This window comes from Oreochromis niloticus, linkage group LG5, assembly GCF_001858045.2.
Source record: "Oreochromis niloticus isolate F11D_XX linkage group LG5, O_niloticus_UMD_NMBU, whole genome shotgun sequence".
In the NCBI taxonomy this organism is placed as follows: Eukaryota; Metazoa; Chordata; class Actinopteri; order Cichliformes; family Cichlidae; genus Oreochromis; species Oreochromis niloticus.
In genome coordinates, this window is record NC_031970.2 from 30,548,984 (window position 1) to 30,567,387 (window position 18,404).

At 42.4% G+C, this 18,404-nt stretch overlaps 1 protein-coding gene across 2 annotated transcripts in view; it reads right to left on the reverse strand.

Moving 5' to 3' along the window:
• The window catches only part of cdh4 (cadherin 4, type 1, R-cadherin (retinal)), a 207,712-nt gene that overhangs the window by 8,240 nt on the left and 181,068 nt on the right, over positions 1–18,404 (reverse strand). Inside the window, exons 9-12 of one of the 2 annotated variants that reach the window (XM_013269909.2) lie at positions 11,100–11,237; positions 5,866–6,051; positions 5,272–5,525; positions 1,599–1,750 (exon numbers count right to left, since the gene is read on the reverse strand). In XM_013269909.2, coding sequence (XP_013125363.1) covers positions 1,599–1,750; positions 5,272–5,525; positions 5,866–6,051; positions 11,100–11,237 — 730 coding nt within the window. The remainder of the gene's footprint in view (positions 1–1,598; positions 1,751–5,271; positions 5,526–5,865; positions 6,052–11,099; positions 11,238–18,404) is intronic. The other variant, XM_005450214.3, reaches the window with a different exon arrangement.

The following is an 18,404-nucleotide window of genomic DNA, read 5'->3' on the forward strand; positions in this document are numbered from 1 at the left end:
GAGCATGAAGGTCACTGCGGCTTTAGATACTTTATACAGTGCAGTATATGAATCATTCACAATTTATCTGCACTACATACAGTGTTTGGTAGGAAAGTATCACGTATATGGCATATTTAACACTTACAGCTTCCTTCTAATGATTTTCCGTGCTGGAAATTCACAACAGTTTGCTTGTTTACATGAAGCTTTCATCTGATGTTTGCTCATTTTTAATCACCCTTCGCCCCATGCCCTATGTACATCTACATGACTGTGCAAAAGTCTTGAGCGAAACCTCATTTCTTCTTATTTTGCTAGGAAAATTGCACAGTTGTAACAAATCTCAAATTCAGTAATGGCTGTTTGACGGCCTGAAGATTACTGACATCCAATACTGATATTTGCACACAGAGATTTCTCTAAATTCTCAGACTCTTGATGATATTACATGTATGTATTTTAAATGATGAGATACTCAAAGTCTTGGATTTTACACTGTGAAACATTATTCTGAAACTGTTCCACAATTTGCAGATTGGTGAACCTCTGCCCACCTTTACTTCAGAGAAACTGCCTCTCTGAGATGGTTGTTTCAAACACAGTCATGTTACTGAGCCGTTGCCAGTTAACTTGATTAGCTGCAGAACATTACTCCACCTGTTTCTCTTACTACTGTCTACTTATTCAGCGTTTTGATCCTCTGTTGCAAGTTTTTGAATTCAAGGTGAGTTAATATTTTTAATGCAGCGGTGATCAGAAATCTTTTTATGTGCTACTATTAAAAAATATGGGTTTATAAGATTTGCAAATCCCTGCATTCTGATTTTATTTCAATTTTCTAGAGCATCCCAACATGTTCAGAATTCACTGTGTACCGTGCACTATTCTATACTCGCCATTTGTTTATTTTTTCCCTATCAAAGTTTAATTTAGATTGCTTTTTCTTAACCATATCCACGGTGTAATAGCAGAGGGCGTCCTGAGGCAAATCTGTGATATTGGGCTATGCAAATAAAATCGACTTGACTTGATTTGAGAGCTGCTTTATGCAAGCCACTGCTAAGACTCTGCAATCACCCTCAACTGTTTTGTCAATAGAAACACCTTCCCGGAAGCCACGGTACAATATAATACAGATGCACCTTAAAGTCTAATCCTAATAATCCCAGTCATAATATCTGATCCCTGCCAAAGAAGGAAGAACTCTGTGTGAGAAAACATTATTTGATTATGCTGTGACCTGTTTGGGTTGATGGTGCATGATAATAAAACCTTTTTGATATTGTGATCACTGGAAATAAGCAAGACTAAAAATCATACTATGAAATGGCCAAAGCTCTAACAGTTCATCCTGATAATGTTGACATTTCATTCCAGTCCTTTTAAAATTCTTTGAAATATTCCAGTTAAAACCCCAAATCTAAGCCTATAAATTCAGGAACTCTCTGGGCCAAATTTCATGGGAATTCATCCAACAGCTACTGAAATATGTGAATGTGAACCAAAGAGGTGAATAAGATCGCAAAAGATGGTTAAAACATGCCACTGCAACCTACTGTTACATACATGCTACTGTTTAGCAAACCATCACAACTCATACAGTCAGCCTGACTTACCAGACTTACCATTGTCGAATGCCAGGAATGTTGCCTCGTACACATTGTTCTTGACATATATGGACTCCCGGTCGAGCAGGGCCATGGTGGTGATCTGACCATTGGTCCTGTTAATCTTCAGCCAGTTCGCTGGATCTGATAACTTAGAGTACCTGCACGCACAGAGACGGAAAAATAAAGACAGGTCATTAAATCCAAAGATAAATACGCACATACAAGAGCCACATAATGACTTTTAAACCAACTGTTACTTGAATGCCAGCAGCTCTGAATCTTTTATTTTGTTGATCCAAAGTACCCATTATCAGGTTGAATGTTCATTACCCGAATAAGCAAAACCAGCCAAGGACCTTTAAAATATTACAGTGACATGGAGAGTGGAACATATGTTCACCGAGCTAATCATAGCTGCAGCTCATTAGCATGAAGACCGATGAAAACTCAAACCCATATGCAGAACAGCCAAGCAGCACTCTTAACAACTTCACAGCTCTTAGTACCCACACAGACGCCACGGCAGCTCTCATCGGAGTCACGGGTTGAAGCGTCCACAAAACTGAAAGTGACAGCTGCACAGCGCAGGAAGTGCCTCAGGTCTAATGAGAAATGGTTAACTCCGGACAAGAAGAACTCTCGCTAGTTGGTACTGTGAATATGTGTGTGTGTGCGCGTGCATGTGTGTGTATGCGCGTCAGCATAATGACAGGAATTTGGTGTGAGAGACACAGGAAGAAAAAAAAGAGGCGGTGAGAGAGATCAGAGGCTTTTTTTTTTCAGTATAAGCTTAGTCGGTGAAAGGGGGCTTAATTAAAAGAAGTCTGTTGAAAGCTGACACTAGTTAGCCAGAGGCTCACAGGCATCCACAAAACTAACTCCACCTACAGCTAAAGATGCACACAGTTCTGGGCTGGCACACATATGAAACAGATAAATTAGATAAGCAGGAGGACAGGCAGGTGCACTCATTATCATTATGCTTTTTAACTGCTTTTTTATTTTTTCCTTGAGAAAAGCAAACAAGCAAATGAAAATAAACATCATTTCTAGTCAAAGAAATTGTCGTGCTGTGTTAGCCAAGGTGTGATGTTGCCCCGTAGGTTACATTATGGTATTTGCGCAGGATGCCTGGCACTCTCATCTCCTTCCTGTGCCAACAAGATGTCACCTCCAGCTGGCAGAGCGAAATATCTTACTATACTTCATTGGATTTTTTTCTTCTGACAAGAATCACGCCTTAAGCTTGAACCCTAATGTATTAACATAGCTTTACTTAATACCAATTAAACAAAAAGGCGGTTAAGATTGTTTCTTTTTCCCAATTTTATAAGGATCACATCACACTGCTGCTGCAGCAGAAAGAGTCATATTACCTCTGTTTGTTATGTGAAAGACATCTGCAGATGACAACTGATTTTTATACCCTCCATATCTGTGACTGGCATTGACAGTAGTCTTTTTGCAGCTCTACATCTTCCAAATCCCAAACATGGCTATCAGGATTGCTGTCATGGAACAGCTTGCTCAGAAAATCTCTCACATGGCGCTTGCATTTAAGAGGCATGGAGGATCTATTCTAAGACGTCATACACGTTGTTGCAGAATGAAAATGTTAGGATCCTAACTTTCTAGACAGCATAAGATGAATTGATGAAATACACCTTTAAACCTGGAACCAAGCTTTAAACTAAGACATTTATAAGTGAAGATTTAAGGACATATTCTCAGCTGTGAGGGCTAATATCTAAAAATCAAAAATAAATACCAGAACACACTCCCATTAATTGAGCGTTTAGCTACCAGTTGAAGCACATCAAACAACTTCATCTGGCAAGCAGACATGGCCTCACATCATCTTCATTTTTCTTTCCTCCAGTGAGAAGAAAAAAATGCATAACATTCAGAAACATTAAAAAAAACCCACACACAATCTGGCTCCTCTCCCAACCACTGCTCACACAGAGGCCTTTCAGTCATACTTGGCGGTTCCTCCTGTGCACTTTTGCGTGTGGCTGTGTGTCTGCGCTTGTGCATTTCTCTGTCTTTTGTGTGCATATTGTGCAGGGGGTTCAAGTGAGGTCACCCAAAAGGAATAAAACAGCGGCAGCGGCGGCAGCAGCAGCATCAGCAGTGCAGACGGGGCTGTTGTCAGCTGAGTGTCTGCAGGCACGCGGCTTTGGAGAAGACAGCAGCTCTGAGCTCCCATCAATAACAGACACGCAGACTGACGGGGAAGAAAGCGACAGGGTCGGTCGGAGCGGGAAGGAGGGATGGATGAGAGAAAAAAAAGGAGCAAAAGAGGAGTTACTTCTCTCAAAGGGCAGAACAGCTCAGCCCACTTGGTTTGCATGACATGTCTTTTTAGGAGAGGAAACCTGAGATGTGGCTATTGCTCACTCTTCGGTGCAGTATATATAAATATATATATCTATATGTGTGTGTGTGTACATCTCCCACAACCTCCCTCGCTATCAATTCAGTAACATTTCCACTGGGTTTCTCAGTGGAAGTGGCCGTCTTACTGACATTAAGAAAAATCAATCTCTCTCGTTGGAGCTGGCGATGGAGTGGAACACTGCTGCCGGACCTTAGTGAGCATGTGGGAGTTTCTGTCACATAGGGTCAATGCCTGGATGGCATGATGCCCGCTGTGTGTCATTCCAGTTAGGAAGGATGGAGGGAGGGATCAATGAGGAGGAAGATAGGGATCTAAGCAGGGCAGGCAAACAGTGTCCAACTCATTACAGGATGACCTCTTCACACCAGTCGCCTGGCAACAGGGAGGTAACTGGGATGTGGGCGGGGGAGGGGGGTCAGTTGAGAATGTCACGGAAGAGGCATAAACTGTGAAGAAAGTGATCGGCTCTGATTAAACAGTGGTGACAGTCAGAGAAGACACCTACACAGTGTAGGCAAAATATTGGAGATTTACATGAATATCAAGTACTCCCTCAGTCTATTGTACAAGACTTGCACACAACTCTATATATTCTGAATCTGCTTATATCCCTAGCTTTGAATATACTATATAGAAAAGTTGACTTTTCAGTTTGTTTTTGCAACTTCATAGTGCTTAAGTCTGAAAATGCATTTTATTGGGTTTTAGATGCACAAGGACAGATTTATAAACTGACAAGACACCGTCCATCCGTCTACAGCCAAATAAGATGCACAAGCTAAAATAGCTCAGTTGGAAGAGCGACAGCCTAAAAGTCCCTGTTTTTGATCCTGGATTTCAGCAGCATGTTGACTTTTTTGGGGGCACCTGTGGAATCCTGAGGTGCTTCCTGATGCATCCATTGGAGTGTATTTGTGCATGTGTGTGTGAATGTTAGTGCTCAGATGTAGATAAAAGCATTGTGTGTGCAACTGGGTGAATGAGACAGTAAAAAACTCTGAGTTCCCAACGTGAGTAGAAAGGGTGTACAAAAGCACCAGACCATTTTGTACCACTTTGTAGTTCTTACATCCTGCATGGAGTTTAATGAAATTCTTAAACAAATAATTTTTTTGTGTTTTTTCATACATAGGTTGATGTGGTAACAGGTTAAAAACCGGGGGAATAAAAATAGCAATAAAAGCAAAAGGAATAAACAAGTATTAAATATTGGCATCAGTGCAGAATTTGACATAATTTAAGCATTTTAAGCTAAAGCGATGTTCTTTAGTGTGATACCTGACAGTCTGGTGAATAAAGTGGTCCGGGTCTTGAGCCGCAAACACGGTAAGAGTGGTCCCTGCTGGCACACCTTCTTCAAAGCGAATCACTTTTGGGTTGACGGGGAAGACAGGCGGCTCATTCACATCCTGCACAGAGATGGTTACGCCTGCTGTGGACTGAAGCGAGGACTGGATGCCACTGGCCAAGTGGGCCTGGTTGGACACCACCACAGTTAGCATGAAGGCACGATTAAACTCAAAATCCACGGGCTACAGAAGAAACCAGAGACGGGAGAGAGACGGAAGGGAGAAAGCGATACAGAAAAGTTAATGAGGAGCGATTGGGGGAAAATGAGCGTGGCTGATTGCAAAATTAGTTCTAATTTTTAACCAATTTAAGAAATGACATATAATTAAGCGAAAAACAATGCACAACTATAGTCCTCAGTCTGGCACTTCACAACATCTGGCACTTCACAGCAGGTGGAACGGTACAAGATGCGGAGCTGAATAATAAAGGGAACGACTGTATGGCTCCATTTTGAAGAATTATCAAACATTCGGCACATCAATCAGGGCGGCGTGCAGAGAAAGGAGGCTTATTTTTTACCTTGACCACGGTCAGCATGCCCTCGTTTGTGATGGGATTGGTGCGGATGGTGAAGTGTCCAGATGGGTCTCCGCTGACAATGCGATAGACTGCGTTCCAGTTGGGACTGTGGGGCTGATCCCGGTCCACCACTGTCAGGTTGGTCACCACCACGTTTACTTTGTTCTCCGGAACCTCCCCGGAAAACTGTGCGGGACCAGGAGGGAAAGAAGCACGTGAACCACGAGGGAGGGAGGATGGCAGAGGAAACATTATGCTAATACTCCTCGAGCAGTCAGCTAATGAATGTTAATAACTTGATTTAGTGAGATTTTAAGCACATTCTGGAGCCATCATCAATCTTTTAGCATTTTAAATAATTGTTATTATGAAAACAAACTGCTTTTAGGGTCATGCCAATAATGCTCATTACATTAAAACATGAACTGAAATTGGAAGCAAAACAAATGGGGGGGGAATTAGAAAGACAAGATAGGGGAAAAAGAAAAAGATAAACTAGGAGACATATTTGTTTAAATGTGGTTAATAGAGAATCATATCTTCCATTATGTTAATGCAGTCCCGTATTCCTCCCAACGCTTGCTCGTATGAAACTCTTTATTTAAACTAATGGATTTGTTCAATTAAGTGTTTACCCATTCAATTTAGATTCTGTGCATTCACCAAATCTAGGTCTTAATAAGCAATTAGATAAGTACTGTAATTAAAGCAGCAGTAGGAATAATCTTTGGCTAATGATCTTCATTATATTGCAATCTGAAACAACTCCCCTCTGAACTAACTCTGGAGGAAACTTGGTGACAGCTGCAGAGCCGAAAGAAGAATTTACAGTGCAATAGGATACATTTCCCCGTCTACTGGGATTGATCTGGCTACTGAGCACACAAAGGTAGTCACACACGCACACACACACATGCAGCGAAAGCTCTTATGTCACATGATAATCAGTGTTTCCTCTTGTGAAGCGTTAGCTTGTTTATGGTGTGAGTCTGCCAGCTGCTGTTCACTTTAATGGCTTCATCATCGTGGGATTAAAGCATCATCCAAACCAACAGATTCCTCTCTTCCACTCCCTCCCACCCTCCTTGCTTCCTCTTCTCCTGTTCCCCCTGCTGGGCTGATAAGCACAAAACAAATTAAATATGCACTCTGAGTCCCCGGTGTATGGGCTCCTCTATTTTCACCCTGGGCTTTAGCCTAAACGCCACCACAAACCTTCCAAGCTTGTTTGGCCACGCTGTCAGAGAGCCAAATGGAATATGCTCCCTTGGAGGCATGCACAATGCTCCTGACTATAGAGGATGGCCCATTCAAAATGGCCACTCTCCGAGATGCAATGTGGCCCTATTGATAAGCCACGAGAGACACAGACTCGAGAGTTTCTGTAGGATTTTTTTTTTCTTTTTTAAGTTACAAGAAAAAGAAGTTATGATACTTTTATTTCAGTTATATAATAAAAGGTTTTTGTTGGTGTAACTAATTCTGGCTCCATAAGGATTCACACACAAACTTCATTTGCTCTTTCTTTTTAAACATGAATTATTCTTAGAGGCAGATCGTTTGAAGCTGTGACTATTTTGGCTTAAAAGCAAGATAGGCCGCTTCGGCTACGAGTGACAGTTAGCGGGATGAAGGTGAATACTGAAACATCTAGAGGTGTAAATTATGAATCACACAGTTTATCCAAACCGTTTGCATTCTGGCTGCATGAAAGATTTATAGTCAATACCTATGCACTACATTCTCTGTTTTTAAGCTAATATGCTTACGTTAATACGTTTAGCTCAGAATGAAAGTAAGTCTAATGGCTCAGCAACCTATTATTTCTAACAACAATAGCCAATCCTGTTACGATCATTTCTGATCATTTTGTCATGGTCTTACCCAGTATGTGACATACTTTATATCACGGCTGAACAGCGATGTAGTGTTTATCACAGGGATTGAACTATGTAGTTGGTTCCTGTCCTTCTCTTTGTGCTCTCCCTTTGCTTGTCAGGAAAACAATGAAGAAAATGTAATGATGGACGGGCTAAATTTACAACCATTCTTGGACTCACACATCAGCAGTAGAAGTTGTTAATAAGCATACTTTGTTTCTTTAATTTATATTTTCTTTTAAATGTTGTCTACTGTACAAACATTTAATGTGGTGGTACAGTATATAGTGAAAATGCAAAAATCGGACATTTTAAAGTTACAATGTGTAAAATTGTCAGTAGATTGCATAATCCTAGCTACGTGCTACAGGAAAAATGTGTTTTAGGCAGCCAAGAGAGATCATAAACATTAAAATAGTTAGACTGTACCCTACAATGGCTGTGGCCACCCAGTGTGTGTCTGCTACTGCTTGGAAGGCTCTTATTCAACCATTTACCACAGCTATCAGTGCTTGGTGAGAAGCCTCCATGTCCGTTTACTCTGGAAGAAGCTGGAAAACTTTGTCCTACAGGAGTCGATGCAGGTAGCTCACTTGTGACTGATGACAACCATACTTAGATGAGTTGTTGAGGATATCCTGAACACTTCTGTCATTAAACGCAGCTGTTTTTGCCACTGAAAGCCTCTGTTAGCTGTTGTTAGCCTCTGTTAGCTTCTACTCACTGTTCACTGTGTTAAAACTTTCTTTGAGGATGATGTGTTATTAAGATGCTAATGGCGTTGTGTCTTTTCTTTGCGTTTTCGTTTGTTTGCTAGAGGGGACCTATTCTATGACGATAAAGCAGGTATGATCCTTCATATCTTAAGTTTGAAGGTGCAGGCACGAATTTTGATGTCCCTCCGCTGTATGTGAGCATCTACAAGTTCTCTTGTCCTCTACGTTTGGCGTACTACTACGTGGCTGGTCTCTACCCATTTCCATAAACACTATTAGTTAGAAGAGAGATGTCCTTGCCAGCGACTATATTCAAATATGTGGGGGAACGTGGTGACTTCCACAGACGACAAACCTGCTACTGCAGTATTTAGTTTTAATAAATCAATTTTAAGTTTGTGAGAATGCATCAATTTATTGGAAAATACAATTACACACTGTTCTATGTCTATATTAATGAGTAAAGTATCCTGTTTTCAATTAAATAACCTAAAAATTATTACTGACTGTACATTTAACTGGCAAAACTAGAGCAAAACAATACAATCTTTGTGTCCCTGATGGTGCACTGAAAACAGTTCCACATAATGATAAGAACATGGTATAGTACACATATTACATGACTTAAGACAAAATCCTGGCAGCTATGACCTCACAAGTAGAAGTTTATACTAAAAAAGGTAAAATAAGGGAGCGTTTAGAAATAAACTACTCAGAAAGTGAAGATGTGATCCTACACGTGGCGTCAGAGCCACTCTGCTTAACAATTTGTGTGGCAAAACACCAATTTTGAATTACCCTAAACATACTTTAAAAAAAATGTTTTGTAAAATTCACATTTCTCCTAACTATTGTTGAGTTAGTGCTTGATCGTGACTTCACAAGGGTGTACACTTGATTAAATTGTTTGATTAGACCTACTGTGGCAATAGCATTGTCTTTTAGTTCATCACATATTGCCAAACATAGCAGTGACATTACACATTCAGGCACATGTGGTGAAATGAATAAAACATTTTGGTGTTCTTTTTTTTTTTTTTTCCAAATTAGATGCAGTATATCGGCTTGGTTTACACCCCCGTAAGCAATTTCACTTAATTAACGTGCTTATGTTTTCTCTATGCCTCCTGCAGAGAGCAATGAATTCTTCTCGGGTCTGTCATAGACAAATAATTACTGAAGCGCTCTAAGTCATGTTGGGAAGCAAAACAAGTAGTAGAGACTGACAATGCAGTGGAAATGGCATCTGTTGCAAAACAACTTCTTCGCTGTGGCTGTTAATGTGTTAATGTGCTGCGCTGATACATTACAGCACTAGAAACACACACCAAAATATGGTGAGCCCAAGCTTTACTGACAAGCTCAGACATATTTTTGCAGTTGTGCAGGAGTGTTGTAGGCAAACTGTGTGTGGATGTTGAGGTGAGAGTCTGGGTTGGGAAACTTTCTAAACGTCAGATCACATCCTCGCTCCAGCAAACTAAAGCAAATTACATAACCCTCAGTGGTTTCTGGCTCTTTGTAGCCTTTAAATAGTCCAGTCCCTGCTGAGGAAAAACAACATAAATCACAGTTTGTATGGGTTAAAAATGTATATACATGGGCTTGCAGTTTTGTGGTAAAGGAGCCAGAACCGCAGACGGGGAGGAGGGAGACGTAGACCCATTTTGTGTAGAGCGGCAGCCTCGTTCATTGAGCTCTACCTCTGACAGCTGGGGAGCTCTTATCAGAGCATGCGGCTGGAACTGTACTGGCACGCACGCTGACGACGGCCCCGCTGAGGAGACTGGGATCACAGTGTGTGACACTGACACACTGTTTGCTCTGCCTTTGAGCTTTGCTGAAAACAGCATCTGTCTCTCTTTGGAATCATAGAAATCCAAATGTTTACATAAAGCACAGCCATGGCCCTGTAGGTCTATCAGACTGTGGTCAGCGTTTGATCCTGTTCCAGTCGTACAGTTATTCAAACTCTTAAAACTAAGCAAATGTACAACTAACAACACAAGCACTTGTTCTAGAAAAGTGGGTCCGCTGTAGCGTGTCTTCCTGTCAGGCCAGTGTGGCGGTGTAAGGGATTGGGGGTGGATGCCTGCAGATAAATTCCAACTACACAAGGCAATGTGAGCAGGAAAAGAAAACTGATCTCATTCAGCTCCTTTTCCCGCCTCTCTTTAATCTCCTGTCACTCTCCTGTATTCTGCACCAATTTCTCCTCATAGATCTGTCCTCATCTCAGAGTGTTGTACGCGGTCGCGTTTCCCTCCTTTTTTTTATGCTTCGGTAGCGTTAACATTTCAATAGCGCTAACACTGCACTGTGTGGTTGTTGACACTGACCAGACAGTGTGTTTTCAAAAAAATATATATACGTTTTCACTTAAAGGCTTAACCAACAACATGTCTATAGAACAGCTGGTTAGCATGGCAACTAAATATATAGCTATTAAAATGTCAGATGAGGGTCAAAAGGCAAAGGATGACACCTTTTGACCCAAAGGTTAGCCCCACTGTCACTGGTGACACACGCTATATTCTGCATGAAGACAATAGGACACAAATAGAATGATATTAAGGCTCATACGGCCCCATACAGCAGGCTAATACAGCTTCAGTCTGCGAGTGCAGATAAGACTCACCGTCCTCACTGTCAGTTCAGGCGGGTTGTCGTTGATGTCTGTAATAGAGATGAGGGCGGTGGCTGTGTTGGAGAGTCCAAAATTCAGGTTGCCCTCCATGTCAGTGGCCTGGACAATAATGGTGTACTGAGAGACTTTCTGTAAAAACAAGCAGGAAAAGAAAAACGATAGTGATCAAATCCTTGTACAAACGGAAACAAATCCCAGTATTTCTCCAGCTCACACTGACACTGGAATGAAAGCTCTCCCAGCTCTTGTACATGCATGGCCAACTATTTATTTTTATTTTTTCATTTACAGTAGTTGGCCAGCTGTAAATATTTATTCATTTACTCCTGACCAACTACTGGAACAACTGAGTAGCTGGAGTCTGCTCAAAGACTTTACCTGCTCGATACCAGATAGCGAGTAGCACACATGCACAAACAAAACACACAAAGTTGCAGAGAGGGAGCAATGTGTTGTTAAAAGGCCCATCCATTACTGACTAAAAGTCTTGGCTTTCCGCTGAGAGAATGGAGTTGGATCATCACTCATTTTAATGGTGGTGCTGCCACTTTAAGATGCACCACGGTGCTTTAGATAATACCAGAAGGTGAATGGGCCTTATTTCGTGCGAGCGGGTGTCACCCTAGAGTGCACTGCGGTAAAGACTGCTATAGTACAGTGCCATGACCAGGAAAACAAAAAGAAAAATCAAACACGAAGCTTTCCTTAGATACAAAAAAAAAAACACATAGAGAATACATCCATACTGCAGCAACACTGTCCATGGTGCTGAAAGTTCAGACTGTCCCTAGACTCAGCACTGGAAAGAGGTCTCTGTGTGAGTGTGATTCCATCCTGACAGCATATAAGCCTCTCTGCTTTGTGGCTTTGCAGTCTCTTTCCCTTTTTATGAATCCACTTGGCTCAGGCCTCCATTGTGGGAGGAATGAACGTCAAGGACAGGGCACTGTTCGTTTCACAGGGCCTGCTGTGTTGCTGAAGATCCAGAATGAGTTCTACCAGTGCTCTAATGTTCATTTGTTGCTAGGCTACCTTTACTATATGTGCTGAGGTCACAACTTCTAGCAATTTGATGGCCAGTGGCACTTATGACAGACTCTTTGAGGGAACAAGAACAAACTGAGCCAGAGGCCGTGTAGCTATAGATAATGTAGTTACAAATTCCTGCTTAGATAGCAGTTTCTTTACTTTTTAATTTCTTTGACTCATGTCCTCCCCACCCCACCCCGGTTTATTGTGTGTTCTTTGTTAATGCACACTCCCTGCTTCTTTTGATCTCCTCCTATCTTTTTTTGCTATCTTAGCTTGGTGTATTTTTTCTCTCCCTGCATCTCTGCCAGAATCTCACACTATATCTCTATATCGCCTTCTCTCCCTCCCACTCTTTTTTATTCAATAGTGAAGGATGCAGTTGATTGTTAGATCAAAGCATTCAGACCAGTTAAAACAGCCAGCTGGAGTCATTTAGCATCTCTCCAAGTCATTATGAAGTGCACAGACATGTTAATCTGCACCAAACCAAGCCTATTAATGAAAACTCAATACTGGCTGCCCTTTATTAGACTCATAATGAAATATCAATACCATCTCCCCTCATACAGAGCTTCAGTAAATAGAGCATCCAATGAATGTGTCTCTCTGCAGACTCATTTAGATCCGGTCACATACATCAGTCTAGAAATAGCACCAGATGGCTGCAGGAAGCTAATAGGCTTAAGCTTTGATGGACGGTTCTTTCTTGGTCAGGTGAAGAAAAAAAATGCCTGGACCTGAGCCAGCAGGTGGAGCTCTCAGACAGTAGCGGATGTGGCTGATGCACTCTATCCTGCAGGGTTATATCACTCATCTGAGAGTAGCTGTGAGTTTATGGCCCTGCTAGCGCGCACATCCTCATCTGTCCACATCCACTAACGTTCCAGTGAGTGGGAACAGGTGGGACACTCAGACACTTACACGCTGGGCGTACACACACACACACACACACACACACACACACACGTAGGCACGTGCACACAGCCAAGCGTTTTCTGCTGTCCAAAAGTGGCTACCCCAAAAAACCAGTAAAGGGCTCTCTAATGAGTCCTATGGAAGCACTGAACAGAAAATCTCTCTGTTAGATTAGAGTCCAACACTGGCAGGAAGTACAGCTTGACCAGCAGCAACAGTCCAGACTTCCTTGCTGTTCTCGAGTGTCACTGACTTAATCTGCAAAAGCTTAAAACCATCAGAGGTCACAGAAACACCTGCACACAGAGCTCCGCCAACAACAACAACACTCAATCCCTTTTTTCACAGGGACCAAATTAGGTAGTTTACCATATCGGAGCTTGAGGAAAGAAATGGCTTCAGGCTATCAATGTTAGCTACTCAACATGTCAAGCCAGGCAGCCATCAGGACAAGTGGGAAAAGCTGCCGGCTCTTAGGAGGCAAATGGTCCAATGGGGCAATCTTAGCAAGAACAAAGTCGAGGAAAATCCTGGTCAGAACTGGGAAGGCAAGTGGAGAGGAGTGCTCTTCTAGCAACACACATGCAGTAGCGAACTGTCCCTGATCTGAGCGTGCAGTTTCACTCAGACATGCTGTGAAGGCACACTTAAAGAGGGTAAAGAGACTGCAACCAGATGAGTAAAGGACTTGTTTTGTAAATGCGTCGTTTGTGGATTGTGTTCTGGCTTACCGGGCTCCCAGTGGCCATGGTCATTAGCTTGTCACTTACAATCTGTCTCAAATGGCCCAGTACACGCCTAAAACTGTGAAAACCAGCTTCTTTCATCCTTTGACTACACTCTCCCAGCGACCACCTCAGCAACCCCCTCAGTGTCACTGAACCCCATTACAGTTTCCACTCAGTCCAGCTGACATCAATTAAATTTACACAATTTGATTTGATGCTGTTCGATTCCATTTCATTAGATTTTAGTTGGGTTCAGTTCAATTTGCTCCAGTTCACTTCTCTTACACCGATGCAGCTGAAAATCAGAGAAATCTATAGTTACGAGTAGACGTGCGGAAACTAGCAGTCCACACAGCCACTCTCCATTTTTACATTTTTCCCCTGTTAGTACCAAAAAACATGCATCCTATTCTCTCTTCCTCACTCATATGGAGGTCCCTCAGGTTGGTGTAAGGACAGGAACGGCTCAACATTGGTTTGAAGACACAAGCCAGCTGAGACTCACTGTCAGCAGCACACAGTGCAACACTGACTCAGGTACATGTTGGTACATGTGGGATATCAACTCTAAAGCTACTTGATTAGATATGCCTCCACATTTACGCAATCAGCGCAGAGTCACCTACAAGATAAATAAAAGCTCTGAGTCACAAATATAACAATCTGCCAGACTAAAACAGAGATACTGGGCAAGAGGTTGCATGAGTTTCCAAAGTCAGAATTACACAGGGGTGCACAGGAAATCAGTTAAACAAACAGGAACATGATGCACGTGCTATTGCTAAATTTTTGGCTCCAACATGTTATAAACATATAAAAACAGTTTGGTGGTTTTTATATGTTTAGGCTCTTTTTAATCTTATTTCCATGCTTATATCTTGTGTTTTGATTATTTATACTGTTTAATGCAGAGGTTTGTCTCTAATCACCTGTTTGTGCAAACAGGAGGACAGCTTGACTAAAGTGTATTTGTTTGCTGAGAGAGTGCTTGTTTAGCTGAACAAAGCTGTGTGTCAACATCAAGGCTCGTGGCCAAATGTGAGAATTCAGTGCAAACTTTGCAAAATCGGATCTGCGTATCATTTTCAGTTCGCCTTAGGTTTTTAGCTACACACTTATACCTGTGATCTGCACAGGCACAGCAATGCACCCCCAGTGAAAATATCAGTGAGGAGCACGCCATACATGCAACTCAAATTTACCTTCAAGAGAAGGAAAAAGAAAAAGTCATCAAAATCCTCAGGACACATCATCTAGGAAGCATCAACGTCTGTAGTACTTTCTGTGCAAATCCATCTGACGGAGCTTGAGATATTTCATTACATGAGGGAAAACTCTGAGCTGCTGGCAGTGCCAGAGAAAATGTCAGGGGATCACCAAAGTCAGTTATCCCAGGAGACAATGGATATTAAAAAGACTTCACAACAATCCATCTAGCAGTTGTCAAGATATCTCAGTCTGGACCTAAATGGTGTCCTAACAGGCAGACTGAAAAAGAGAGCAACACTTCCCAGTCTGTACTGGGCAAACACCTTTCATCTGAGTCTAGTCTTTCAGATATTGAGACTGTTTATTGATTCAACAAGAACGGATGTGAGAATATTTGGTCCTCCAATAAAACAGGAAAATCTACGGCCGGGAAAGACAGAAACATTGTGGTGTGCAGGATATTGTTGACACCAACTAAACTTTGTTATGTAGTACAGGTTTAGCTAAAGATATTATGCAAAGGCTTTAAGATGTGAGGCCTTTGGGCTTTTCCTCTCTCAAATCATACTTTCATGGGGCAATTATTGGAATTCCTTATAATGTGTTAATATGCGCTGGGATGCTTCTCAGTCTCTCTAGTCCTCTTCTACCAATTGCAGCATTATATGGAAACAGAGAAACTGCATTTCTATTTCTCTCAAACGCCTTTTCTGTCTGCTTCCAGCCTGACTTTTGGGGTAATGTGAGCTATATTGTACAGATGTGTAGGGACAGCCAGTGAGATTTAGAGGTTTATCTCTAATAAAATTATCAAGACGTACAGACAAGTCCTGACAGAAGACTAGAAAAGCGAAGAATTGACAAAGGTGACCCAGCTCAGCACTGTGTTGCTCCACATAATAAAGCAGATAGAGAGTGGACATGTTCTTGATTGAATGTTGGCTACAAACTGTCAACATCTACCTACACGCGTCAATACTTTTTATTCAGCATCCAGCTCATAATCCTCCGATGGCTTCACTTTCTGGAGCTCCAGAGCAAGAAGGTGAATTAACATAACTCAGCAACTCAGAGGCAATAAAGCTGCGGGACTATTTCCGATGCCAGTTCTCAGCCTACATCCCCAGTTGGGCTTTGCAGATCCTAATGGAGCCAGGCTGTGGGCACTCATGTCCTTGAGGCAGTCCAGGCGATGTCCTAATCGACGTTGAGACGGTCCAATGTTGAGCTGGCACCTGGCAACTCAGCACCATGCCACACCAGACTGTTCCAACCCAGGGCCCATGGGAGATTGAGACAGCCTGGGGTAATGAAAGGAAACAGCTACGCCTGCCAGAGGAGCTGAAGCCACGGGGAGAGGGCGCAAAGGGAGAGTGTCCGTGCCAGCTGTGGCACTCTGACATGGCCCACTCTGCTACCTGCTGCATCTGAGCTGCACTTCATTAGAAGACTGTTTCTTCATTCATATTTTTTTTAGAACAGCATGCATGCATGAAACTGCGAGGGCCTTAAACCCAGTGGACGATCACATAAAAACATTTGTGCTTACTGTATTTATATTTAGCTCATGAGCCTGTGGGCAGGAGTGTGTGGAGGGTTAAGGGTTGTTGTGAGTGAGGCAGAATAATTGGTATACAGCGGTGTCAGAGGCAGGTGATACCGAGCTAACCTCCATGTACCCCCTGTTCTCCTCAACACGAGCCGCCGCTTCACCTTTTAATTAGCACATGAATATCCTAATTAGATGCCAGAACCAGGGATGAAGATTAGTTAAAGCGCGAGAGAATGAGAAATGGGCGGGGATATGCGCGGCGCAAACTGTTTATTCGCTGTCAATACAAGTACTATGAATGCCCATGACTCTGCATAACATCAGGTGCCTATACCACACTGGTTGCACAGACCCCCCCGTGCAACACCTGGGATCTCATTCTTCTGCTTTCGCTGCTCCTCCTTACTCGGTATGAGCGGCATTGCCTATTTACGACACGGGTGTATGCGCGCATGTGCCCATGTGTCTGTGCTTGTTTGTGTTGATGACCTTGACAGCAGGTGGGTGAACTCCCAGGTGTGTCCTAGTTTTTTGTGGGAGGATCACAGGCAGGTGGGACTGTGCCTGGCTTGATGTGTCCAGATTAATGAGCTTTCCCTCACTCACATCAGCTGCTACTGCCGCAGCCTGGGCCAAGCTGGAAACAGGGACACAGACCTGGCCCGCATTCACTAGACTCATTTATATTGTCCCACAAATGTGCCACGCTATCATGCCATGCCAGCTCCATATAAAAATTGGATAAGGAAGAAGCATTGATGTATTGTCTCTTCTGTTATCAAAACCTGCTTCTGTTCTTGATATTTTAACCATAATTATTCTCTAAATACGCTTGCTGTACTGCTGGTAAAATCCTGTTTTTCATTCTCAATGTAATGGCTGTCCAGGTTTAGCGCTGAGAGGGACCGGTGGGATTTCTCAGAATATAAACATTATGAGACACACTCAGTGGTGCTTTTATGCCGGCAATAAAATCAGCCAACTAAGTTATGGGGATGAGATTATCCCCCATAATGAAGGCATATGAATTTGAATGTTTTTGCCGATTTTTAGCACCGGTATAGGGGATAGGTTGGAGCATTTGTGTTTGAGACAGTGTCTGCAACACGAAACGCCTGATGAAACGCGGCTGCCCATAGTAACCCGATGTTGGGAAAAACAAAAGTTCACCCCCGGTGACCTTTCTCATTAGCAGAATAAGATGGAGGATAGCGCTGTGGTTTTGGTGGTGTGTGGGTTGGCAAAGGACCACAGTGAGCAACAACAGCGGATGAGGCAAACGAAGGCAATGAAAAGAACACTCCTGCGACCTCGTCAGCAAAGAGGTGCTGGATTTACGCGCCCATTATGCCTGCCCTGCTCTGCGTGCTGAGATACTTGACGGTCATTTTTATTTACACACAATAAGCAGACACGCAAATGAATCAAAATTAATGAGGTAATTTTGTGCTCGGTTTGACATTTGTGAAAGGGCGAATGTGGCTGACTTGATTTTTTTTAAAGGCTTTGTTACAATCTGCAATTAAAATTAGATTTTTGGAATTTGCAGGTGGATTTATTTATTTGGGTCTTTATACATTTGTTTATTCAGAAAAAAAGCATAGTATTCTTATAGAAGTCAAGGAAGTTCATTGTAAAAGTTAAGAAACTGTTAAACAACTAGTAAAGTCTAGTATGAACTTGTACAAATCTGGATTAAACAATTGGCAAAATGGGATAACGTAGGTCTCGCCTAGGCCTGCATTAAACAACAAAGCCGCTTACCTTGCATGTGGATTGAGCCTAGCTCACACACTAAATGCCATTAAAAGTTGGGGATGGGATTATACTGCCTTACAAAAATGCACACAGACAGGAGGG